Source organism: Mustela erminea, chromosome 13 (assembly GCF_009829155.1).
Source record: "Mustela erminea isolate mMusErm1 chromosome 13, mMusErm1.Pri, whole genome shotgun sequence".
NCBI lineage: Eukaryota > Metazoa > Chordata > Mammalia > Carnivora > Mustelidae > Mustela > Mustela erminea.
Genome location: NC_045626.1, coordinates 57,436,030 through 57,462,851, shown reverse-complemented (window position 1 = coordinate 57,462,851; position 26,822 = coordinate 57,436,030). Strand labels below are relative to the sequence as shown.

The 26,822-nt window shown below is 46.7% G+C and overlaps 1 protein-coding gene across 6 annotated transcripts in view; it reads right to left on the bottom strand.

The window, feature by feature from the left end:
• Positions 1-26,656, bottom strand: part of MTCL1 (microtubule crosslinking factor 1) — a 125,286-nt gene extending 98,630 nt beyond the window's left edge. For 4 of the 6 annotated variants that reach the window (XM_032309567.1, XM_032309569.1, XM_032309568.1 and 1 more), the window contains exons 1-3: positions 24,674-25,718; positions 14,503-14,727; positions 12,459-12,617 (exon numbers count right to left, since the gene is read on the bottom strand). In XM_032309567.1, coding sequence (XP_032165458.1) covers positions 12,459-12,617; positions 14,503-14,727; positions 24,674-24,844 — 555 coding nt within the window. In that variant the 5' untranslated portion in view covers positions 24,845-25,718. Of the gene's footprint in view, positions 1-12,458; positions 12,618-14,502; positions 14,728-24,673 lie in introns of all 6 variants that reach the window. The other 2 variants (XM_032309566.1, XM_032309565.1) reach the window with 2 other exon arrangements.
• Between the last annotated feature and the right edge of the window lie 166 nt (positions 26,657-26,822).

The window sequence follows — 26,822 nt, the reverse complement described above, 5'->3', positions numbered from 1 at the left end:
AAAACAAAATAAAACAACACAACACAACAAAAAAAAACCCTAAAAAACAACTACGATACTACCCAGGAAATGACATTCCAGGCATTTATCCCAGAGAAATGAAGATTTACGTTCCCACAAAAACCTGCACACCAATGTTCACAGTGACTCCATCTATAAAAGCCCCAAACTGGAAAAACATAACAGATGTCCCACATCTAGCGAGTGGGTAAATGACTACACACTAGGGCTCATGCATGCCTTGGAACATCTCTGGAGAATGCTGCAGAGTGAAGAAAGCCGATCCCAAAAGGTGACATAGCAAATGAGTCCATTTATATAAAGTCTTGGAATGACCAAATTATCAAAATGGAGAACACAGCAGTTGTGGGGATGGAGATAGAATGGGGACAGGAGGGAAGCTGGTGTGGCCATAAAAGGTCACCATGAGGGATTCTTGTGGTGATGGAATTATTGTTCTCACAGCTTGACTGAATCAAAGTGACTGTCCTAGTTCTGGCACCATCCCAGAGCTTACCACCTGGGGAAACGGGGTAAAGGGTACGGGAGACCTCCTGTTAACTATTTCTTACAACTGCCTAGGAGTTTACAAAAATCCCAAAACAAAAGGTTTAATTACAAATAAATAATACTATACTAAAAACACTATACTAAGAAGTATAGGGGCGCCTGGGTGGCTCAGTAGGTTAAAGCCTCTGCTTTCGGCTCAGGTCATGATCCCAGGATCTTGGAATGGAGCCCCGCAAGGGTCTCTCTGCTCAGCAGGGAGCCTTTCCTCCTCTCTCTCTCTCTGCCTGCCTCTCTGCCTACTTGTGATCTCTCTCTGTCAAATAAATAAATAAAATCTTTAAAAAAAAAAAAAAAGAAGTATATAGGGTGTATTTCCAATTTCCTATGAAAAATAAGCTGTATCTCTGGGATGTTAACATAAGGGAAACTTTCTCTCTCTACTTTTTGAACATTCTCTAGCCAACATGTAACAGTTTAATCACACAGAAATGTTTGTTCGGAGGTCAGAAAAGTGTTATAGAAGGCTTTGGGGAGGAAGTGGTATTTCTGGGAGAATCTTAAAGAATGGGCAGCATTTCAACAGATAAAAGAGGCATCTTGGAACAGTCCTGGGGAAAGAATGGCCAACACCACAGAACAAGATGGGAGGGAGAGGGCCATAGGAGGCCCCCATGGGAGTGAGTGGTAAGACAGGCTGGGAAGTCTGTGCTCACTGCCTTCAAAGGTAAATTTCTGTCCTTCTTCCTGTAATTTTCTCTGTAGAGATGAAAGCAGCAGCTTAATAAATACTTCTGAAAGCAGAAATTAATTTTATATGGCAGCATTAATGGGTCAAAGAAAGACACAGGTGCTCTTCCTCACCAACACACTGAAGCAGGGAGCCTAAAGCTGCTCTCTCCTCCAGCAGCTTGCCCTGAAGACCACAGTCAAGATGGCCCCATGAGTGCTTACCTCCGGTCCTGACCTAGGAACCCGCCTCTTCCTCCTGGGCCTACAGAGAAGGGAGAGGGCGGGGCTAGAGATAAAGTCCTAAGGAAAGAAGGAGTAGAGGAGCGTTTCTGGAAGTCAGGAGACCTGGGGTAGCCACCATTCACAACCTACCCAGACCTCGGCTTCCTCGTGTAGGTGATGGGGAGGTCGGCTAACTCAGCTCCAAGATTCTTCTGGCTCTGATGTTCCATTGGCCTGAGGTCCCCAGGCCTGGGTCTGACCACGCATGCCAGATCCCAGGAGAGCCACCAAACTCGGTTACTCCTTCCAAAGTCCTGCCTCTGTCTTCACCACCATTTTCTTTCTTTTCCAACCTAACCCCCACACTACGTGGAAGTAAAATAGTCCTCTGACAACAAAACTTAACAAAAAAACACAACCCAAGAAATGAAAGCATTTCGAAAACTCAAACCTGGGAAAGCCACCCATTGCTCTTGGAGCCACCACCAGAGCTCCAAAACAGAAGCAAATGTGACTGCCCAGGGAGAGCACCAGACAATCCCCATGGGAGAGAACATGTGGACCATTGCCAAGTGGGTCACAGGACTTTTACTGGCCTTCTAGAAGACCTCAGTATGATTCTGTCTTGACTTTGACAAGAAATCGCTCCAAGGGCACCTGTTCTGAGTGACCAGAACAGACTGTGATGGGCTCTCCCTGTGCCTTTCCAGTAACAGCATGAAATTAGCCATTAGTACTATTTATCATTGTTTAACTGAACACAAACCCCCCTTCTTCCCAGACACCCAAACTGTTCCATTTACAGCTTAAGCATTCAAAATTATTTATGCCAAATCTTCCTACAGTTGCTGGACTCTTCCTAATCCTTCCCAGCCTGTGAAATCTGGATTTTCTGGCCCGGTATTTATTCTCTTGGTTGAGAGGGCTCTACTCTAATTCCATCCCCGCCTACTGGTCTGATGAGAACCTACAAAAGGCCATTTCCCTCTAGACCCCTGTGCAGACACTGCATGTATATGAACACACACAGATACATAAACAGATATATATGTGTGCATACACACACACACACACACACACACACACCCCAGACTGTACTTGTATTTTAGTGTTTGGGAAGAAGACTTAACCAGACACCCTGATTCTTCCTGCTCCCACTCTCATCCCATTTCATTCTCATCCCACCCTCATTATTAACCCAGCAGGCCAGCTAACTGGGATATCATTCAGGGCACTGCATTTCTCCCCACTTCCTGTTCTCTAGTTAGAGTCACCCTGCCCACCCCCCCCCCCCCCGCTCCCAACTCATGAGACCAGCAAATGGAACCAGATGTTACTTATTCCTCCCAAGGTATCTTGGAGAGCCTGCCAAGCTAACACAAAGAATGCCTGCCTGGACTCTGCGTGCCCTGCCGGCCCGCAGTCCACCATTGACTGGGCCAGGAGCGAGGCCCCGACTGACTCCACGGCAGCTGCCAACAACCTGGTCGGTGTCCAAGGAGATGCCCTGGCATGAGGACTCGGCCCAAAGATGCTTTGCACTGGCTCACTCAAGCGTATCTTTTTCTTATGGGGAGGACCATAAAGTCTGGAGACATAGATAATGTTTTATTAAACTATAGCGCAATAGCAATAAACCATTTATTATGTTCATACACCTATGCTTCCAGACTTTAGGGCTTTCTGAGAGTTTAAATGCAATGACACACAGAGAAAACTCCTCACCCACTGGTTGAGAAAAAAGCAGAAAGACTAGGTCTTAGTCTGTTCAGGCTGCTGTCAAATACTGTGGACTGGGTGGCTTAAAGGACACGCATTTATCTCACACAGTTTTGAAGGCTGGGAAAGCTAAGACTGCGGTCCTGGCAGATTGGGTGTCTAGTGAGAACCCACTTCCGGGTTCACAGACGGCCATCTTCTCACTGTGTCCTCAACTGGTGGAAGGGGCAAGGGAGCTCTAGGGTATCCTTGAAAAGGGCACTAATCCCATCCACAAGGGCTCCACCTTCGTAATCCAACCACTTCAGGAAGGATCCACCTCCTCATTCTATTATATTGGAAATTAGGATTTAACTAATAAATTGGCAGGGGCTTGGGGATATAAACATTCAGTCTCTAGCAAATACCTACAGAGAATATAAGTAGAAGCCATGATATAACGAATCCATGAGTTTAAAAAAAAAAAGTCCTGGGGCAAATGGGAACTGGTGAGTAGCAGGGTAGAAGTAAATGAACAGAGAGAAGCAGGGACAATAGTGCTGAGCCATGAAAAGGAAGACCACGGGGGTTACTCATGGCACTCCAGAGTGCTACTAGAAAGCTTCCGCTAAACCCCAAAGGATCACATCCTGTTTTGGCAACACAGCACACTGAGCCGTCTTGAGCCTTCCCCCCAACAAACACCTAGAAATGCTAAAGAAAACATAAAAAGCAGAAATTCATGCACAGCTGACTGACAGAGTCACAAAAGGAAAATTCCCTAGTATCAGAAATGCATTAGGGATTAAAGAGGTAGAGGGCAGGAGGGAATGATGGCAGTTCTCTTACCCAGAAATAGGTGCTCTAGCCAGGGACGTGAGAAGAATCTTTGATAAATGCCCCAGACAACCCACTAAAGGGATGCACACCACTGAAAGTAAACTAAAAATCACTTGGGAAGTGGGAGAGTAATAACCTGCTCATGACACTGGCAGGTGACAAAAAAAAAATCTCCTTGGAAGTATAAAAATATTTATATGTATGCCATATATGTCTGATAACCAACTGACACAACCCCTTTGGGACACAACTCCATGAGCCCAAAATTAACAAGTGTATTTGAACCAATAATGCTACTCAGGCATTTGGAAAAGACCAATGCAAAAATCTCACCAAGTGGAACTTTCAACAAGAAATGAGCTCATCTGAAAGCTCATAAAAAAATCCACTTTCGGGCACCTGGGTGGCTCAGTGGGTTAAGCCGCTGCCTTCGGCTTAGGTCATGATCTCAGAGTCCTGGGATCGAGTCCCGCATCGGGCTCTCTGCTCAGCAGGGAGTCTGCTTCATCCTCTCTCTCTCTCTGCCTGCCTCTCTGCCTACTTGTGATCTTTCTCTGTCAAATAAATAAATAAATAAAAATCTTTAAAAAAAAAAATCCACTTTCGGTGAGAGACAACAGATCAGGAAAAACTGAGGGACTGGTAACACACAAGAACTCAAGAAAACGGAACAAACTGAAAGAGGCCGTGACTTAAAAATGTTTCAAAATTTAAGGAAGAAATAACATACGGTAAGGGAAAAAAGAAATTTATGAAACAAAACAAGCAAATTTCAAAATTCATTTCATTGAAATGAAAACTTAGTGGATGAAGAAAAGAGTAATTCTTTTGTGAAGAAGAGAATTCATAACTTGGACAAGAAATGAAGTAATTATTCAAAATAAAGCACAGTGGGGCACCTGGGTGGCTTAGTTGAGCATCCAACTCTTGGTTTCAACTCAGGTCATGATCTCATGTCCTGGGACTGAGCCCTACCTCTGACTCTGCACAGCAGGAGGTCTGCTTGAGATTTTCTCCCTCTACTCCTCCCTCCCCACTCTCTCCTGTGAACAAGCATGCATGCACACGCATACACTCTGTCTCTAAAATAAGTAAATAAATAAATTTTATATATATATATATACACATATATGTACATATATATAAAACACAGATAAGAATAATTAAAAAAAAAAAAAAAGAACAGTTAGGTGAGATGGTGGATGGAAGAAGAACGGCCAGCAGAAGTTCCTACATAAAACTAATAGGAATTCTAGAAGTGATACAGAAAATGGGGGAAGAAACACTATTTAAAGACATAATTTCCCTACTGAACGTTATTCAAAGAGTGAGAATTTTCCAGATTTCACAAAAGACATAAACAGACTGACAATGAGTGTTGCCTAAAGTATAAAAATAAATCTAGACACATCTGGTTGAAACTGCAGAATACCAAACACAAAAAGAAAAGCATAAAAGTAACCAGGAAGTAAATAGAGATCATCTACAAAAATGAGAATTATTTGACAGCAGACTTCTTGACAGCAAAATACAGCCAGAAGATAATAAAAAATACTATCTTCAATATGTTAGGATCCTATGCCCAACTAAATATGTTTCAAGACTGAGGATGACATAAAAGCATTTTTAGACAATACCATTTACTGAAAGAAAACACTCAAGGACATGTTAATGGATCAGTAAGAAGAAAACTGAACTCACAAGGAAGGAGTAACACTCAAAAAGCAATGATAACAAAAAAAAAAAGCAATGATAACAGACTGGAAAATATGTAAATGAATCTAAATAAGCATTAACTGTTAAATTAGCCAACTTTTGGGGGGGATGCTTTTAAAAAGATAAAACTAAAATGATACTACATAATAATAGTATGAAACACAGGAGCTCACTGGAGTTGAAGCTTTCTAAGATGCTTAATATTATTAAGGAGAAGAACGGGGATAATGATTAGTTTTAGATGCTAAGTCAAACAGGCATGTTAAATATGTAAGAGTAATTTTTAGAACAGTAATACAAGTTCCTAATCAAGAAAAGAACATGAGAATTGAAAATTCAATCAATGAGAAATCGACATAAAAAATAGAAAAAAGAAATGAAGAAAAGGCTTGGAATTTACAAACATAAAATACAATGATAGAAATAAATTCAAACACATCAACAACCATAATAAATGTAAATGGGTTAAATTCACAAGTTTTTGTTAAAAAAAAAAAAGATAGTATCAGATTCCATTTTTAAAAAGAGAACTATAGAGGCACCTGGGTGGCTCAGTGGGTTAAAGCCTCTGCCTTTGGCTCGAGTCATGATCCCAGGGTCCTGGGATCGAGCCCCGCATCGGGCTCTCTGCTCAGCAGGGGGCCTGCTTCCCTTCCTCTCTCTCTGCCTGCCTCTCTGCCTACTTGTGATCTCTGTCTGTCAAATAAATAAATAAAATCTTTAAAAAAAAAAAAAGAGAGAGAACTATAGACCAGTCACAAGAAATACATCTAAAACATAATGACTCAGAAAAATGGAAAGTAATGGAAACACAAAAAAGCTATACCAGGCAAATTTAAAAAAAAAAAAAAAAAGAAAGAAAACAGAATACATTAGAATAAAGAAGTCATTATCAAATGATAAAGGGAAAAATTCATCATCAAAAAATGGTTCTAAAAAAAAAAACAGTTCTAAATCTGTATGCATTTATATTCAAAATATATAAGCAAAATTGACAGATTACAAGGAAATATAAATACAAAATTTTAACAGGTGATTTTAACATACCTTTATCCTAAATAGATCTATTTAGCAGACAAAACAAAACTATAAAGGATATAAAAAATTTGAACAACACAATTAACAAGTGATCTAAAAAAACTTTCCAAATTGTTGCCATCCACATCACTGTAAACTGTAATTGTTTACAGTCCACATGGACTGTAAATCAAAAGTATAACTACCCTTTAAAAAACAGAACTGTAAGAGAATGGTCAAGTTTCATTCTTCTACATATAGCTGCCCAGTTTAAAAAACAGAACTGAATAGAACTGAAAATACCAAAATGCGTCCCATATGGCAAAGATAAGCATTATTTTGTGAGACCTTTATGTTTGTATTTTGAGTGATGATATAAAATGTACTGCTTGTTTTAAGTTCAAATTTGGAAGTCTTCAATCTAATGGATTTAAAGTCTTCACCCCAAAATTGGAGCATACGTTTTCCTCTCAAGCACTCAAGAAATATTTATAAAATTTGAATCATTTACTAGCCACAGAAGAAATCTCAACCAAACCCAGAGAATCAATACACATCCTGAATGGTGCTGAAAGATGGCCCGCAAGAGCTATCTGGCTGCTAACTGGTTCCCTGTGGCTTCATTCAACAATCCCTAGGGTGGATGGGTAGGAGGGGTAAGGGCAATCCAAAGATACAAACTTCCAGTTATAATAAATAAGTCATGAGATATAATGTACAGCATAATGACCATAGTTAACAATACTATACTGCATATTTGAAAGTTGCTAAGAGAGCAGATCTTAGAAGTTCTCATTACCAGAAAAAATATGTTTGGACCCATGTGTTCAACAAGGAATGTTAACCTATTATTGGGGTAATCATTTTGCAATATATACAAATATTGAACCATGACACCTGAAACTAATATAATGTTATATGTCAATTATACCTCAATAAGAAAAAAAAAAGAAAAGAAAAGAAAAGAAAAAAAAGAAAATCCCCGTTCCCTGGAATGATCTAGAATGTGTCTCTGTCCCTTCCAAGTGCCAACTAAACTGGCCGGTTATTATTGTGTCTAAGATATAGAAGTATTCAAAAACTGCTCAGTGAAAACAGTCTTTAAGATGTTGAAACTAAGCTAAGATTAACCATTTTCAACCTGTCCAGATAATTCCTCATAGAGTTGAGTACTAGAAGAAATATACTCCTAAAAAGGCAAAAATGTTTTGAGCTTGCACAAGTGGAGGGGTGTACCAGAACTGGGTGCATGGACCACGATGCAAAGAGGCACAAGGAAGCTGGCTAGACAGAAGGGACAATTCCACATAGTTTCATATTGCCAACCCTCTTTAATCATCTTATCTATCAATGGAGACAGTGACTCTTCTAAGACCCTCTCTGTTCAAAGGAGACTGGAGGGCACAGATTATTCTCATCTCGCTCTGCTGCCTTTCTTTCATTCCAGGGTTTGCAGCAAGGGGTGGGAAACCCAGCCGGGAGACAGGGATGATCCCCAGCAGAAAGCGTCCTCTACGTCACACTAGAGAGTCAGCCAATCAGGAGCCAGAGCAAATTCATGTGTTTAAGCGGAGAGTCCCATGGTAGGCATTGGGGGAGCGTTGAAGGTGAAACAGAGAAGGGAGAGACTGGAAGTAGTGTCTGCCTTTAATGTGTCGACGGCATAGAGTCGGCTCTCAAATATTCACTTGAGAGAAGACTGGTCAAAGTATGGGTAGAATAGAGAATCTAAAAATTCTTATTTGAGGTTAAACCCGACCACCTTAAAGTACACAACTAAGAGGCATTCACAGGGTTGTGCAGCCATCACCTTTATCTACTTTGAAACCTTTTTGTCACCCCAGAAGCAGACCCCATACCCATTAAGCAGACCTCTCCCTTCTCCACAGCCCCTGGAAACCACTGATCTGTTTTCTGTCTATGGATTTACCTATTCCGAATAAATGAAATCATGCAATATGTCCAGCTTCCTTGGTCTCTTTTCCTTGGTCTATTTTCATGGTCCATCCACGGTACAGCATGTGTCAGTGAGAGAGAAAGATGAAATCTTGCTATTTGCCTCAATGTGGATGGAACCGAGGGTAGGATGCTAACTGCAGTAAGTCAGAGAAAGACAATTATCATCTGATCTCACTGACATGCGTGGAATTTAAGGAACAAAGCAGAGGATCATGGGAGAAGAGAGGAAAAAATGAAACAAGGTGAAATCAGAGAGGGGGACAAACCGTAAGAGGCTCTTAATCATAGGAAACAAACTGAAGGTTGCTGGGGGAGGGGGTAGGGTAACTGGATGATGGACACTAAGGAGAGCGGGTGATATAATGAGCACTGGGTGTTATATAAGACTGATGAATCACAGGCCTATACCTCTGAAACCAACAATACATTATATGTTAATTAATTGAATTTAAATTTAAAAATGTTTTGAGGGGCACCTGGGTGGCTCAGTGGGTTGAAGCCTCTGCCTTCGGATCAGATCATGATCCCAGGGTCCTGGGATCGAGCCCCACATCAGACTCTCTGCTCAGCAGGGAGCCTGCTTCCTCCTCTCTCTGCCTGCTTCTCTGCCTACTTGTGATCTCTCTCTCTGTCAAATAAGTAAATAAAATCTTTAAAAAAAAATGTTTTGAAAAAAATTCATGTTTTCAGGGGCTCCTGGAATGGCTCAGTTGGTTAAGCGTCTGCCTTTGGTTCAGGTCATGATTCCAAGGTGCTGGGGTCCAGCCCCACATGGGGCTCCAGACTCGGTGGGGAGCCTGTTTCTCCCTGAACCCCTCCCCCGACTCATGTGTGCGCACGCGCGCTCCCTCTCTCTCTCTTTCTCTCGCTTTCAAATAAATAAATAATCTTAGAAAGAAAGAAAGCAAAGCAAAGCAAAGAAGAAAATTCCTAAGACCGCAAAAGCATAAGGGCAGAATGTGAAGGCATTCTCAGCGCCAGCAGGAAGAGAGGTCAGGGCACCCGCCAGTGCTCCCGCCAGAGGGACCAGCAGAACCGCAGCGCCGTGGACACAAATGGGAAAGACAGGGAAGAGTCAGGTGGGGCTGAGGGTGGCAGGTCTGATTCTGGACTCTCTGAGCGTGAAGTGCTCGGGCAAATCCATCTGGCAGAAGCCCACCGGGCCGCCGCAGGGACAGTGTGCAGTCCCGGGAGAGGAGCCCCCCGTGGCAGCAGCTACGGAGGCCAAGAGGCACGGAGATGCCCTAACTGTCCTCCCAGGCTGAGAGGGACACGTTCGTCTGCAGCTACTTCCGTCATTCAGAGACACAGGCGACGCACGAACTCCCCTTGCCTTTTCCGGAATGTGACTCATCCGCTTATGAAACTTCAGAGGTGAACCGATAACGAGTGGGACTCAAGATCGAGAAAACAGGACAGTCCCTTTGGAGCAAAGCTCCTAGCGCCTTCCCTTCCCGCTTTAGTAAAGAGAATCCACTCACGAAGCCACAGCTAGCACTTTCCAGTAATTATCTCCTCTACCACCTTTGAACCTCGGGTCGCCTGGTTCCATCATTCTCTCCTTCCTGCACTGTCTAGAGCATCTACCTTCTGTAGAGTCTGGTCAGTTTTAGGGTTTGTTTGGAATCGTGAGGTTTGGTGCCAAGACGCCATCCCCCGGCTGGACTGCAGCTCTCCAGGTAAAACAGGGACTGTAGCCCAGCTGGGCCATGCCTGTGGGGGACTCTAACCCATACAGGCAGGGAGACGCCGGCCTACCACCTCCTCTGTGTACATCCAGCCTCAACCAACATCACCATTCTCTAAAGACCCCTGCTTCACCCCTGCCTGGCGTTGAACGTCAGTCATCATTTCTCTCCCTGAGGAGCTATTTGTGGCCTGATGCCAAGTCCCACACAAATCCAGCTCTTTGGGGGCAAGAGAAACTGCCTGCTTCAAATATATTTATTTACTTACTTATGTGTACATATAATTTGAATATTTATATGTAGGCATTCACACATACAACATTTGTAAAATAGACTCCTAAGATGTTTTCTGCACCCTCAAGGTCAGGCTCAAACTGGAAATCCTGAGGAAAGAAGCCATTATGGCAAACCTTCTAGCAGACTTAGAGCAAAAGGGAAAGAAGGAAGTAAAGAACGGGGGACTCTAAGTGCAGAGGTAAGAGACCCACAAAGAGAGGACAAATCTCCCCAACCCCTTGGGGTAAGTGCACACCTAAGTTAAGGAGCAAGGGTTACGCATGATGAAAGAACATTCTCAGACTCTACCTCCTCTGTGAAGCGCACCGAGTCCCCAGGCGAGCTGTGCTCACCACAGCTCCACCTTCTCGCCCTCCATTCACTCCCTCACCCTGCACGTCTCCGAGAACGCCTAAGTGCCAGGCACTGTTCTAGGCGCGGAGACCCCACCATGAACTACAGAGACACACCCTCTTCCCACAGAGCTCAAGTCCTGGAGGCACATTAGTGAAGGCAACAAAGAAATAAAACCCATGGCATTGTCAGACAAGCACTGGCAATATACAAGTGAGTCATCAAAATCCACAGCATGTCAGATGGGAAGGCAGATAGGGATGGCCAGGAGGGGGGTAGCAGGAACAACTGGGAATGTGTACGTGTGCAGGGCCAGGTGGCTGAAGTGGGATGTCAGCAGAGACCCGAAGGTAAGGGACTGAGCCCCAGGGCTACTGATCTCTGAACAAAGAAGGCTGCCCCCTCACCCCCCTGCCAACCTCGAGAAACAGCAGGGCACCTGAGTGGCTGTTGGGGGGATGGGGTGGAAGAAGAGAGCCAGCAACCCCAGCTCCTTTGCCGCGATTACTTGTTTTGCTAGCCGCGTGTCAAATTGAGCTGTAAACATCTTGAGAGCAAAGCCTGTGCGGCCATACTCACACCTGCCGCCCCAGGGCATGGTACGGAGCCTGAATTAAGTGTGGGCAGGTAGACAGCTGGGTGGATGAGGAACAACTGGCTGACTCGGGAAACTTGTCCAAAGGGAACATGCACTGAGTGAGGCTTTTAGCAGGTAATAATGCTGGCTTCAGCCATCACTGTAAAGGCTTCACCAACAGTTTCTAACTCCAAGAACATACAGGCTATTTTCTAAGAAAATACACAGCTGTAATCTTATAATGGAAGTAACAATAAAACAGCATTTGCATTACTATATGCAAAGGGGAAAAAATATATATATATATATGTATTCATTTTCTTGACCACTTTGCTAGTATACATTCACTCCCTAAAATAAAAAGAAAAACCCTGTATTTAAACCATGTTGCCTAAATAACAGATAGAGGTGGCATATACAGATTATTTGTTTACACAGCTTAATAGACAACCAGAACACATTTTCTAGCTCATTGGAAGAGGAGACTCGAGGAAAAAGCTACTGCTTAATTTTGTATTCCGGTAATAATATTCTCCATTTAGACCCATAAAAGGAATTAATGGCCAGCTCATCTGAATGGAAATGATAAAAAGTAGTTTTAGACCATGGTTCACCAAGCCCTTTCTGTAGAGGGTCAGACACCAAATATTTCAGGCTTTGTAAGCAACATATAGTCTTTGTCGGTTTTCTTTGCTTTTTTAGATTTATTTTTGTGTGATTGCTGTTGTTTTACAATTCTATGAAAAATGGAAAAACCGTTCTTAGATTCTGGGCCCTACAAACAAACCACAGTTCAGCAAATGGGGCCCTTGGAGTCCCAAGCTCCTAACAATTAAACCCAAGAAAGAAATCCCCGTATGTCTTGGGATTACCTCTTTCAGTCTCTCCAGCTCATTCTGGAGGGCTTGTTTGGATATCTCCACTTCAATCATCTGCTGTCGGAGACTTTCATTTTCATCTTCAGCTTTAGCGCGCTTTTCCTCCACGGTTTCAAGTTCATGGTGCAATCGGACAGATACATCTTTGGCTACCTGTATTGACCCACGGAGATAGTTATCAGGACATGAAGCTTTGCTGTGTGCTAAGGGCACATTCAAACAACTTCAGAGGCAGAATCATTAAGTGATATGATATCGCCATAAAGGGCAAAGACCTTCGCCGGGCAAAGACCCCAGCAATATTAACAAGCCTATTTTTAAAGGAGGAGGGTATTAGTTTCAAACATGAAATCTACATTATAAGCGAAGCTATGACCCTTATCTGGATTAAAAGGCTACTGTGGATAGCTCTACCTCGTTATAGAGTATCACCAAGAATCCCAATTCTGCTCACGCACACTGCTTTAATGATAAATTAGAAATAATAGTAACAATAACAATAAAAATGGATCAATAAACATTTCTGTTCCTAAGGCATACTAAAACTACTTGCTAAAAACAAAAATACAACAAAATAATCCTGTAAAATAATGTAGTCAAGTTTTAACTTGTCTACTATAGTAAAATATCTGAATGTTAAAAGCCATTAAATGTTTTTACCTTCTAAAGGGAAACAAGGAATGAGATTTTGCAAGAGAAATATAAATTACCCTTATATCCCCCTGAATGACGTTTTGTTAGTGGTTTATAGATTTGACAGAATTACACAGATTCTTTTCCTGCTATCATAATGAAAGGCGAAATGAGATTTCATAAGTACTCCCATAATAAGGAGGACATTATGCATAATTCATCTCTTGATAAATGATTTGATAATTGGAGCACAAGAGAAGCCATGCTACCCACAGAGATAGCAAATGGTATAATGTCTGGAATTTCTTCACCTCATTCCCACCTCTGCCAGTGGTTTTCAAAAACACCTTAGACAATTAGCTTTAGACAATTAGTTATGGTCCCATTTCTCTTTCAGTTAAATCAAAACACCATCCTTGGGTTATGGTCATTTCAGGTTTCCTGCATTCCAGAAACTAAAGTAGCAGTAAAAACATTAAATGATTAGAATCAACCTCTATGAGTGGTCTTTGACTATAACTGAACTGATCATCAATAGATTTTTTTTAAAGAGTGTAGATCTTTAGAAGGCATTTCTGTACAATTCTCCACAACTGTCAGACCAAGTGGCAGATATCTTTTTTAAATATATCTTTAATTATTCATTTTTTTTAAAGATTTTATTTATTTATTTGAGATAGAGAGTCAGAGAGAAAGAACACAAGCAGGGCGAGGCCCAGAGGGAGAGGGAGGAGCAGACTCCCCACTGAGCAGAGTGCCCAAGGCGGGGCTCTATCCCAGAACCCCGGGATCATGACCTGAACTGAAGGCAGACACTTAACTGAGCCACGCAGGCACCCCAATTCTCTCTTTTCTTTTAAATTGTAGATCCCTGGGCGCCTGAGTGGCTCAGTGGGTTAAGCCGCTGCCTTCGGCTCAGGTCATGATCTCAGGGTCCTGGGATCGAGTCCCACATCGGGTTCTCTGCTCAGCAGGGAGCCTGCTTCCCTCTCTCTCTCTCTCTCTCTCTCTGCTTGCTTCTCTGCCTACTTGTGATCTCTGCCTGTCAAATAAATAAATAAATAAAATATTTTTTAAAAAATAAATAAAAAAAAATTGTAGATCCCTTACTACTATTTGTTTTCTTTTCCTTAGGTTTTAAGATTCCAGTTCATGGGACAGGTTTAAAATCTTGGAATGTCAAAGCCATATGACTACCCATACCCTACACACCAACAGGTGAATGAAGAACGTGTATGCTAAAATCTGCTGAGAGAGAGAACTACCCTCAGAACAGCAGGACCGGGTGTGTAGGTGGGGCCCAAGGGCTGCCGGTCCCCAAATCTGCGATCCCCACCCGCTATCATCCCTGGCTCCTGCCGTCCCATCTGGGAACGAGTGCCTCCTATCAGCGACGCTCACTTACCTTCAAGTCCTGCTCCAGACTCCGGATGAGCTCGCCATCCACCTGACCAGTCTCAGCCACTTTCAGGCTCTTCTGCTCGGCTTTCCTGAGGCGGTACTGCAGGATTCGGCAGTTTTTGTGGGCGCGGTCCAGCTCCCGCCGAAGCTCCTGCAGCTGGTAAACATCTTCCTCTAAGTAACTGTCTCTCATCTCTTCCATCTCAGCGCGGAGTTCATCCAGCTCGTCCTACACAAGCCAGATGGAACAGAGTTATAAGCGAGGTCCACCCGGACAAGGATGGGGTCCCCCGGCCACTCGGCAATACTGGACGTCCACAACCTGTGCGCTTACCCCGCGGCGGATGGGCGCACCTATGTGAGGGGACACAGGGATCTCTGGGAAGAGTCACACAAGACTCGGACAAGTATCTTCACATGTCCGTTCAAATCTCATGGGTCCAGAAACTCAAAACCAGGATGGATTATTCATTGTGGCCTCCCGACATTGATTTCACTCCCAATTTCTTATTTTTTTTTTTAAGATTTTATTTATTTGACAGACAGAGATCACAAGTAGGCAGAGAAGCAGCCAGAGAGAGACGGGGAAGCAGGCTCCCTGCTGAGCAGAGAGCCCGATGTGGGGCTCGATCCCAGGACCCTGGGATCATGACCTGAGCCGAAGGCAGAGGCTTAACCCACTGAGCCCACCCAGGCGCCCCTCACTCCCAATTTCTTACATAATCAGAATCATAGATGAAGTCAACTCTGCAGATAACTGAAACTTTAGATTCAAACCAAACCCTGACCGAAACCTTATCTCCAGGGCACAGGCTTGGGACGAAGAGGAGGGGCGCAAAGCCCCGTCTTCGAAGGACGTAAACAGTGCGATCCTAACAACTGCCTTGGAATTACGACACACCTGCAAAAATGTCCCTAAAACGTGGTTCCACCATACACGTCTCAGCACTGACTATGTGACTCACGATTCCAAAGATATAACTTTTGCATTATGTCAAATCCACACTGGGTTTGGTTTTTTTCCATTCACTTGGCCTTCATTTCCCATCTCCACTTTACTCTGGCATCAGCATGAACACATTGTGGGTACAGGAAAACCCAGCACTTGTTCCCTGCTCCCCACCCCCTGCCCTCCTATTCCACAGCCAAACCAGTGCCGTCAGCCCAACAGCAACATATGTGTGGGGCACTCTCTCCTCGGTGGCTGCACACACCACAGCTAGTCTCTGCCTCCGTCCATCCCCAGGGAGCAGGTGCACACACAGGTGAGTCAAGTGGGGCTCCTTGCTTCCCCCCCTTTTTTTTTTAAGATTTTATTTATTTATTTGACAGACAGAGATCACAAGTAGGCAGAGAGGCAGGCAGAGAGAGAGGAAGGGAAGCAGGCTCCCCGCCGAGCAGAGAGCCCGATGCGGGGCTCAATCCCAGGACCCCGAGACCATGACCTGAGCCGAAGGCAGAGGCTTACCTACTGAGCCACCCAGGTGCCCCACCTTGCTTCCCCTTTAACCAATTCTCCACCCAGAGTTACCCTTTACTGTGGAACTCAGACCACGACCCTCAGACCTTCCAGGGGGCTTCCCACTGCCCTGAGGAAATCCTTCAGAGTCCGCCCCAGGGCCTCTGAGCTGCCCTTCCTCCCTGCCACACTGCGGGTCTCACAGCGTCTGGACTGCTGGAGGCCTTTCCACCTGTTCTCCCCTCTCCTTAAAACGTCCCTTCCCAACTTTTACAGAGCTCGTTGTTACATCATCTGGAAGGTACACACACAGCGCCTTCCTTGACCACCCATCCCCCCAACCCCTCCCTGCTTCTAACCCTTCTTGCCTTGCTCTGTTTTCTTCCCACCTCTTATCACCGGCTACCGGTTCTTTGTGCTTTTTCCTATTCCTGTCTGTTGCCCATACTGAAATGTGAGCTCTGTGAGGGCAGACCCTTCGAGGGGCTTCTCCGAATTCCCAGCACCCAGAGGGGTGTGAGCCACACAGTAGGCCCTCCATAAGTATTTGTGGGAGGAACACACATGAACATTGGTCAGTCCCGACAAAGGCCAAATTGTAAAGACTGACCAAAATCGGACACAAATGCACCTTTGTTTTGTTCCAGTCTTGTAACCTAATTACCAAAAATTCTTCCCAAACCCACAGACGGGGCTGCAATATGCAAGACAGAAATCTATTGAAGTATTACAAAAGATTTTAACGAGGAGTAATTTGGAAGGTGGGAGCTTAAGAAAAGCATTCTAGGAATTTTTTTTAAAGATTTTATTTATTTATTTGACAGAGAGAGAGAGAGATCACAAGTAGGCAGAGAGGCAGGCAGAGAGAGAAGGGGAAGCAGGCTCCCCGCTGAGCAGCGAGCCCGATGCAGGTTTTGATCCCAGGACCCTGAGATCATGATCTGAGTCAAAGGCAGAGGCTTAACCCACTGAGCCACCCAGGCGCCCTCTAGGAATTTTCTTGATTATTTGATCATGGATGGCTTAAATGTCTCCAGACTTGGATACGCTCAGTCATTCCTTTGTGTTGTTCAATTAACACTGAGGGTGAAGGAAAAAACTCTCCATGATGTGGATACACTAAATTGTCAGTTCTTATCCCGCTATTCAGTTTGTCCCTGATTCTCTTCACTCTCACTAATCGTGTGTTTGTTCTTAAAAGCAGGGATTTGCTTGTAATAAAGAACAAGAGCTTCCTAACATCAAAGCCTCAGGCAGACAAGAAATTGACCAGAAGGGAATCTCCAGATTTTAACCTGGAAAAGTTTAGGTGTAACAAATAAATTGGGACTCCTTATGGAAAAGTACAAACTGGCACAGACGGGATAAAGACAGTTGCCTAGCCAACCTCTGCCATATGTAGGGGTCTCCTGGAAAGAGCACTATAGAGCATTTCATTCCCCCAAATCCCAGCCTGTAGCTTCTCCCCAATCTGTCCACACTACCCTAACCAAGAAAATGGCCTACTCAGCTGCCCGTGACTCCAAACGGAGCCTGTCTGAATGGACTGCCAAGAGGAATGATGTTAAAGAAGAAAAGCTTGACCACGTCCCAAATGGTATTGACAAAATTAATAAAGTGGTTTTCTCAACTTCTGAGTGTTCTCACAAAATTTCTATAGCAGTGGTCACAACCTCATTAAAAATATAAGATGTTCTCCTGTGTTTAAGAAAAAGGAAAATCTTAACCTTGAAAAGTGTTGCAAAGTATAAGCAAGTTTTGTTTCTTTTTTAAGATTTTATTTGTTTATTTAACAGAGAGAGAGATCACAACTAGGCAGAGAGGCAGGCAGAGAGAGAAGGGGAAGCAGGCTCCCCACTGAGCAGAAAGCCTGATACGGGGCTTGATCCCAGGACCATGAGATCATGGCCCGAGCTGAAGGCAGAGGCTTAACCCACTGAGCCACCCCGGCACCCCAGCAAGTTTTGTTTCTGGTCTGTCTTCCTTCATGGAGAGCTCTTCCTATATATCTTGTTTCTAGTAGGAAAATTCACCGGGACTGGGAATTCACAGACCAAGCATGGAAGCCAGTCAGTTGAACATATGTGAACAGGATGGACAGGCTGAGCTCTTCAGGGAATGGGAGAACACAGCTCTTTCAGGAAGGACCTTGCCAACATCAGCAAAGAGTAAGTTGGCAGACTGATGCCAGATCCCGACACTGGAGCTGTGATGCCGCTGTGTAGGAGCCGTGGCCCTGACCCGCCCCACTGGGGGAGACCAGCTGCAGACAGCAAGCTCTAACACAGGCCTTGTGGGCGTCAGTCTTCTGGTAAAGATTAGATAATTAGTCCTGAAGCTTCCAAATCAAGGTCAGGTTTCTCTCAAGTTCTACCTATGGATATGATGGGTCTGACTTTCAGGAAGAGCCTATTCTCTACACTTAACCTTAGAGTACAGTTAAAAGGTAATTGTTTCGTTGCGTAACTAATACGGAGTTTAATACGAGCAAGAATCATTTGTGTGGGGGCGCCTGGGTGGCTTGGTGGGTTAAACCTCTGCCTTCGGCTCAGGTCATGATCTCAGGGTCCTGGGATGGAGCCCTGCATCATCACAGCATCGGGCTCTCTGCTCAGCAGGGAGCCTGCTTCTCCCTCTCTCTCTGCCTGCCTCTCTGCTTACTTGTGATCTCTGTCAAATAAATAATAAAATCTTAAAAAAAAATCATTTGTATGTATACATACAAATATACAGTAACTGTGGCCATTCTGTTCATGGAAGGAATGGTCTGTGATTGCTTTTCCTTCTAGAAAGCTTACCTATAAAAGCCAAGGTCGTTAATGCCTAGAATTACCTGTTACTCAAACAAAAGTTTTCAAAGTGTGAAAACGGTCATCAGAAAACATTAGATACAACTTTCAGGTATAAAACTGTCCTCCGGTTTTCAGACTTTGTACTAGGAGGATGCTCACAGACGCAACTCAACAATGGATCCATCAAACAATGGATATGTTCTATAGATGCATAAACAACCACGCAAGCTAAAAGAGACAAGTGTGTAAGGGCTCGATGAACCCGCACCTCCAAATCATTCAGTAGGTCAGATGGAAACAGCTAACATTTTTTGGCATAAATAATCACCAATATTAGTTGCACTGAAAGGAAAATCAGGGAGAGCCCATAACTGCACGTATTTGAATCACTGCCTTTATAACTCATATTTTATCTAAAATTTGTAGAACAGAAGACATCTCATTCAGCACTTTACCTTCATTACTAACCCTGTTCTTATCCTGCCAGGAACATATGGCCCATTTCATAGACAAGAAAAGCAAACCCAAGCTGGTTAGCATGTCCAAAGCCTCACAGCTAATAAGCAGAAGCTAGACTGCAAACCCAGGTGCTCTTCCCAGTAAATACTATAAATTATTTGCAACAACCCAGGACAAATGAAACAATAATAACCCTTAAATCACTCTTTTAAAAGCCCACCCTAGATGTGACATAATAAAGCAAGTTAACATTTTTAGACCTTGACAACTGTCGATGTATGAGTATATCCCTTATCTCGACTGGCCCTCAGAAAAACACTGCACTATGCAGCGAAATTATTAATATCCCCATTTTAAAGATGAAGCAATTGAGATTCTAAGCATTTAAATGGCTTCCAACACCAATCTGCTGCAGAGATGGGGCCAAGGCCAGTGTCTCAACTCCCTTCACAGAGCCTTGAAGAAAAGCAGTTTTCAGGTTCAGCGAAAAGAAATTACAAGAAAAGCAAATTATAAACCATGTCAGCCGGCAGCAGACATGTGAAAAGCAAAAACTGTGATTATTCAGATGAGGGTCATGATGGATGGTGATTTTCAAGCTACCACTACGTTAATTTTCGGACAGCACACTCTAATTTAGACTGTGTTGTGTTAAAGAAATCCGAAAAATGTCTGCTGTTTAAATGTTTAAGAAAACCAAATCAAGCAGAACATATAATGTGTCTGGCAAATATAATTTAGACATACAGGAAGTAGACGGAGAAAACTGCTGTTGTTTTTTTATATGCAGAAACTAAGAAGACCTGTCCTTAACAGTTTTATGTAAAATTAACGCCAGGTTTGTTTGCATACTTCACTGTTAGATCATTACTTCATTGAAAAGCTAATTTAGTTTTAATTAAATCTATTTTTCAAATTCTGTATATAAAATGAAACCTTGAAGGTGAGTGAGGCTCCCCAGCTACTCCCCTTTGCCTGCAGATAGCAGCTCGAGCCCTATTATACACATCAAATTACAGAAATAATGAGGTACCCTGTGTGCACTGGGGTAAATGAAGATTAAAACGAAGCATTTCAATGCCAAGCTCCGTGAAAACAGTTTTATCCACAAATAAAAAATAAAAAGGGAATCCACAGTATCTTAATTGAAGGGACGCAAACTCTTGATCATACTGATTGTTTACGGAAATCTTAAAATCTCCCTCAAGCAACCTGAAAATCAATAACTAGTTCTACATTAATATTTTAATAACCCTTCTTTAAATAGACCCCAGTTTGGACAGGGGAGCAGTCATCTGGCTACTGTTGCAATAATTCCATCTTCTGGGAGTTGCAGACAGAAACGATTGTCTGCTGTAATATACAAATAATCCACCTCATTTCCCTCCGGACAATGGAAATGTTCTCTGCACAGTCCTAGCTGTAGCAAAGAAGGCACAGGGGGCCGCTAACCATTGTTTACCAAGTGACAGTTCACCCAGCAGCTGATGGGCTCTGTTTGCCCTGGTCTACATGATCTCGCCTCTAAGACTATTCCAGCCACTCTTTTGCGGGCTGAATAAAGAATGGGTGTGGAAAGGGGAATGTCAGGAAAGAATAGGAGTGCTGTCCACTTTAACCCTTCCAAAAGAAAGGCGGAAGAGAGGAGGAGCTCAACACGTCAGCTGTTCAGAACTGTGGATGCTGCTGGCCTCAGAGTCCCCACTCCAGGCCGGAACTCAAGGCTACTCAGGTGAGAAACGGAGTGGTCAGGCTAGCTCCGTGGTCATACACTGCAACCTATAAAACCCCAAACAGCCCCTACCCCAATGCTTTCCCTTAGGAAACCCCTCCTCTCAAAGGATGGGATATTGCCTGCCCAAGTAGCTAGCCGTGATTTTTGTCTGAAACAAAAAGAATTCTTATGAAATCACTGAGAAAGCAGAGGAAAACAACAACAACAACAGCAAAAAGCAGCCTTTCCCCACACCAACCCGCGCCCATCTTGCAGGACACTGGGGCTTTGGAGAACATTATTTGGACACAAGCAGAGGGGGACATGGTGAGCACATCACCAGGAATCCGAAGGGCATTTTCAAAACGGGCCAATAAGCTCAAAGTGATTAATTCCTCCTGAAAAGCCAGTGGAAATGGAGGACATAATTAATATGTTCCCGATGAGCACTAAGGCTGGTCTGATGGGCTCAGAGCACTCGAGCAAAACCCGGTGGTGGCAGGGCGGTTGGCAGGCAGAGAACACACTGGCAGCATTTCATAGATGCTCTCATCCCTAAGAAACATACCTGGGTTCGGTTTGAAAGTGAAGCAAAGGCCTTTGGACCACTGAACTCAACCGCTCACCAGAATGCATGAACACGTCCAAATATATTTAAGATCATCGGGGTAAAGGGACAAGACTGCTTTTCTGACTGTGTTTCCACACAAAAAGCCAGCCACCTAGACTGCATAACTGTGTGTTTTTCAACTAGCCACCTTGGTGCCCTTTGACGAAGGCAGAAGAGGAAGAGAAAGCAGAAGCAGGGATGCCCCAGACATCACACAGCTCAACCCAACATAATATACTTGTCTGTTGACATCTATTTTAAAAAATACAGCAGACCAGCTAAAACTCAAGAGAATTCCACTTTGATTTTTCGATCACTAAGACATCCCCCTGGGCCTCTGCAGGCCTTATGTATCTGCTGGATTACCTTTCGGTCATTCTACCTCAGAGAGTGTGACCGCCTTGCACAGTAATGGTGACAGAACTGACATGGGAGAGAAGGTGACCTTTAACATGGTCACAATCCCCAGAATACACCCAAGTAAAATTCCTGGGCCAAAGCTCTTCTTGTTAGGGAACATTTGGCCAGAGGAATGCTCTGTCTAATCATGAAAGCTCTGTGCAACCTTCCCCAAGAAAGCAGGAGGTCAAGGATGAGCTTCTACTGACCATGAGAAAAAAGTACCAGTGAGCAATGAGACCAATAAAAAGATAAGTTTTGATTTAGAATGTACACACTCTATACACCCTGTGCCAAGGTATGCCACCCGCCTCTGCCCCTCGAGGTCACTTGTGATCACAGCCCCATTTTGCACCAGTGGGCATGCCCACTGACCTTAATCTACCAGGACTGCTGTGTTTTCTCCCAAACTGAATGACTGTAACTTAAGCTCTGGTATCTGTGTGCAGATTTCTGGTTTCCTAGCTTCCTCCTGAGCTCTTCTACCTACTTCTCTCTCCTGCTGTCAAAGGACAGGCTGGGAGACGCGCTCAGGCAGAGAGAATGGTTGGCCGTGACACTTTCTCCACAGGAACCAGCAAGCGAAATTTCCCACAAATTAAACATTGTCAGTGGGATTTATATGACCATCTGTACACAGGCTAGTGGAGAAGTGTTCATTATGGCCCTTTCACCTATAATGAAAAGAGGCCCCCTAGGAAAGCTAAACATTGGGAACATTTCAAGCGAATAAAACAATAAGAAAGCAAGCGGTATATACTGAGAGAAGGCAGCCTTGCTGTGAATAGAAATGCAGCCTGGTGTGGGCGGCAGGGGAGGGGGGTAGAAAAGTTGCACCCCCTACTTGCTCTATGGCCTTGGGCATGTCATTTAAGTTTTCCAGGCTTTCAGCATTCTTGTCCATGAAATTGGGGTTTATGATAAAAATGACCACAGCTATACCCTATGTTGTGAGAACTCACTGAAATATCAAATATACTAGATATCAGACTCCAGGGTCAGACACCTAGTTCATTCAGAGACTCGACCACCGTGAAAAGATAAAGCAAATAAACAGTTACCTAGGAATGAACTCTGAAATGACTATTGAGCTGCCTACCTTAAGATCAAAGATGCAATGGGAAACATCCTTTCTTTTATGGAACCCTCAGTTTCCTATTGCTTAGCAGGTCATAATCTGGATAAACATCATTTAATCAGAAACACTGTAGGTCAGGGATCATGCTTAAAGCTGGCTCTGTAGCCCAACGAGATTATCTTTCTGGCCCTTAGGGAGTTTACATTTGCTGAAGATCTACAAAAGCGCTGATTTCAAGATTTCAAGATACAACATCACCAGCCTTTCTCTTCAGCACCTTTGAAATTCACTCTGTTTATTACGTAAGAGTGGGAGACACCAGCAAATGTACTGTTTGAAACATCTTGCTCCAAACTCCCAATCTGTTCTCACCTCTCCTCCTCTGCCTCACTGCTTGCTACCTCTTTGCAGGCAAAACTACCACTGGGCTCAGCTGGGGTGAGCAGCTCCTGTAAGAGGCTGAGGTTTAGAACATTCAGCAGCGAACCTATTCTGAAGACAGCTTGAACTGCACACTTCACCACCTTAAATAAGCCCATGCCCTTGGTCCCACTAACCCAATAACCGGGCCTCATTCGGGTAGGTTCAGCATTTGCTGAGAAAAAGTACAAATCACATAACCCAGATAAAGGAAGGCCATCCACTGGTTTGGGAGGAAATCCATATCAGAATCTTAACAGAAACATGAAAACAGTTATACCACTGTAGCTATTTACTAACTTGAAGACTATAATAAAGCAGTTGCCCCAAATTCCATCCCCCTTATTTTCTCTCAAGTCACTTCAGTTGTCTTAACCCTCCTTCTCCCCCACACACATACACATACACTAAGCCCTCCATTCTGCAGGGCCAACCTGCCCGCCTCCTGGGAGAAAAGGCAGAAGTCAGACTGAGGGCCCCAAAGCTAAGAAGACCAGGAGGAGTTCTCTGCTAGCAGGACCTCACAAGAAATACTCAGAGATTGGGCAACAGAGGTTGCAATTCCCTTGAAAGTGCTGGCGTGCAGGGGGGATTAAGTGGCCTCTCCTGACAAGCAAAACCGGCTTGTGGATGCCTACAAAGGACTGGCGGACCAAGCCCACCAACCCCACAGTCCCCAACCTAGGGCACACTCATGGGACCCCTGAACTTAAGGTTTATCACTGAAAACCCAGAGAAACAGAAGGGGCCTCACTCTGTAGTACCACTGCAGGAAAAGCATCTGATGCATCCACAGCCTGGCCCACAAAAGGCTCCCCAATCTACACACCCCTGCCCAGGCGGGGAGAGCTCCCGGGCTGGGGGTAGCCAAATCCCACAGGTGAGAGTGGGCACATTTTGGCCGGGCGGACGGTCAGCAGTGTATCCAAAATGTAATTCTCCCCCACCTCTCCCCCAGCACATCTACAGAGCCAAAGGCATCAGCAAGAAGAAGCAAGACCCAGAAACAAGAAAAGCTAAGTGGGGTGAGGACCCGCCCAGACCCACAGGTCTTGCTGCTCCTTCCAGAAGTTTTAGCTTAAGTTCCCAAAGCCCAGTGTGTATGCGGGGACGGGAAAGTGAAGCGCAGAAGAGAGAACGTGCTTGTCAGGACCCGGAATGTTGGACTCGCGGGTCCCCCCACCACCGCACCCAGACCATTTGGGGTCGCCTCCGGGACACCTGAGGCCGAGCCGGCTGCTCACCTTGAGATAGTCGTTCTCTGAGCGCAGCTCCTCGATCTCCCGCAGCAGCTCCTCCTCCTCCGCCGCCGCCGGTACCAGTCGGGTCTGCTCGCCCGGACCGGGCTCCTTGGGCACCCCGGGGACCGTTCGCTCGAGCGGCGCGCGCCCCCCGGCATCCTCTGCCACACCCATTCCCAAGGACCCCGCCGGGACCCCGCCAGGGCTGCTCCGACCCCCGAGGCAGGCGCCGGCGGCGGGAGGCGCGGCGAGGAGAGCAGGGGGTTCGGGGCTGCTGGGCGGCGCCCCCCGAGCTGCCGGGCTCGTCGTGGGGGCTCCTCGCAGCGGTTCCCGGTCGCTGGAGCCCGTGCCAGACTCGGCGTCGCTGCTGGCGGCGGGGAGCAGGCGTTGCTCGTCCGACAAGGGTTCGGAGGGGCAGTCGGAGAGGTCGGAGCTGCTGTCTGTGTGGCTGATGCGCGAGCCGGGAGCAGGGGAGCCGGCCGAGGAGGTCACAGCGAGGATCACGGCGGGGATTGGAGCGGCGGGGGCCGGGGGCCCGGTGGCACGGGCGGGGGGCACCCCGGGGCCGCGTTTGGCTTTCCGGCCCTTGGCAGTGGCGGACAGCGGGTCGGTCCCGGGCGGCGGCGGCGGCCTCCCTGCCCGGGGCAGCAGCTCCGCGGGCGCCGTGCGCGCCGCCCTCCTGAGGCCCGGAGCGGCCTTGGCGCCGCCCGCTGCCCTGGCCCCGGCGCCCGGTGGCGGCTTGTCCTTCGCTCCAGGGGCGCCTCCGCTGCGCCGAGAGAGGCGGCCGGGCGCGGCCAGGGTTCCCGGCGAGGACGGTGCTTTGCCCGCGAGGTTGGGCGAGCGTGGAGCGCCGGGCGCCGGGGCTCGGGCCGAGGAGGGGGCCGCCGGAGCCGGGCCGGACGCCGGGGGCCGGCCGTGCAGGTCCTTGAGGAAGGGTCTGGCGGGCGAGGGCGCACGGTGCAGCCGCCTACGCCTCGGCCCAGCGGTGGAGGTGGTGGTGGCGGTGGTGCTGGCCGGGCGGCAGCGGCTTCGCGTCCGGGGCGCCACCGCCCGCGAGGCCGTTCAGCGTCTCCATGGCCGGCTGGTCCCGGGCCGCGAGAAGCAGCTCCGGCGGCAGATGCTCCCGGCGGCGGCGGCGGCGTGCAGCCTCCCCGCGCGCCCGCTCATCACTGTCCCCCAGCCCCGCCCGGTCTGCGCCCCGCGCTCCCGCGCCGCCGCCGTGCCCCGCGCACCCCTGGCCCCTAGGATCCCCGCGGGGCTGGCAGCCGCCGCGTCCCGCTCTCCCCTCGCTGAGGTCAACGCCGCTCGAGTTCACCCCGCACAGCAGCGCGGCGGCTCCGCGCGGCTCGCATCACCTAGACTCGGCGCTCCGGGCTCTCGGGTCTGCCGCCGCGGCCTCGCACACCCGCACTCGCCCGCTGGCGGCGCGCTCCCCGCTCCCGCGTCCGGCTCCCCGCCCACGGCAGCCCTACTCCCGCAGCGCCCGCCCGCTCCGGCTGAGAACTGCACGCGCGCTCCCCCGCCTCCCCGCGCCCTGCGCCCCGCCACCGCGTGCGCATGTCCCGCCTCCCGCCAGCCGGCGCCGGAGGTGGGGCGGGGCCTGCGCTCCCCAAGCTCGCGCGCCTGCTGCGGCCCCCGCCCTTCTTCGCCCTGGGACCCTCCTCGCTTTTTGTGGCTCTCTGGACAGTGCCTTGAGCTGGGGAGGGGAGGAAGTGAGCAGGGGTAAAGTGGGGTGGGAGGGAGGCGGGCCCTGACTCCTTGCGGTATATTGGAGGTCCGGGAGACGCGAGCGGACCCCTCCGTAGCGCGTGCAGTGGGGTGCTCCCTCTCCCCCTGTTGTCTACCAGCGCTCCCCACAAACCCCTCTATCCAACCCCTGCCTTCTAGGGCCCCTTAGTTCCCTTCCCGCTGTCTTCTCACAGCTGTGCCTGTAGTCCCCACACTTCTTTAAGGATTAGCTGGTACCCGATGCAGCTATCACGTCAAAACGGGCACGGTGCTCCACAGCTGGCACCCCCAGTGGCCTCCCGAGCTCAGAGAAGGAGGAGCTGCTGTAGAAATAGGAGAAGCAGCTCGCCAAGCTTGGGGTCAGATAGGGAACTCACATTTATAGTGCCGGCTGGGAGCCAGGCACTGTGAGACACTCCATAGG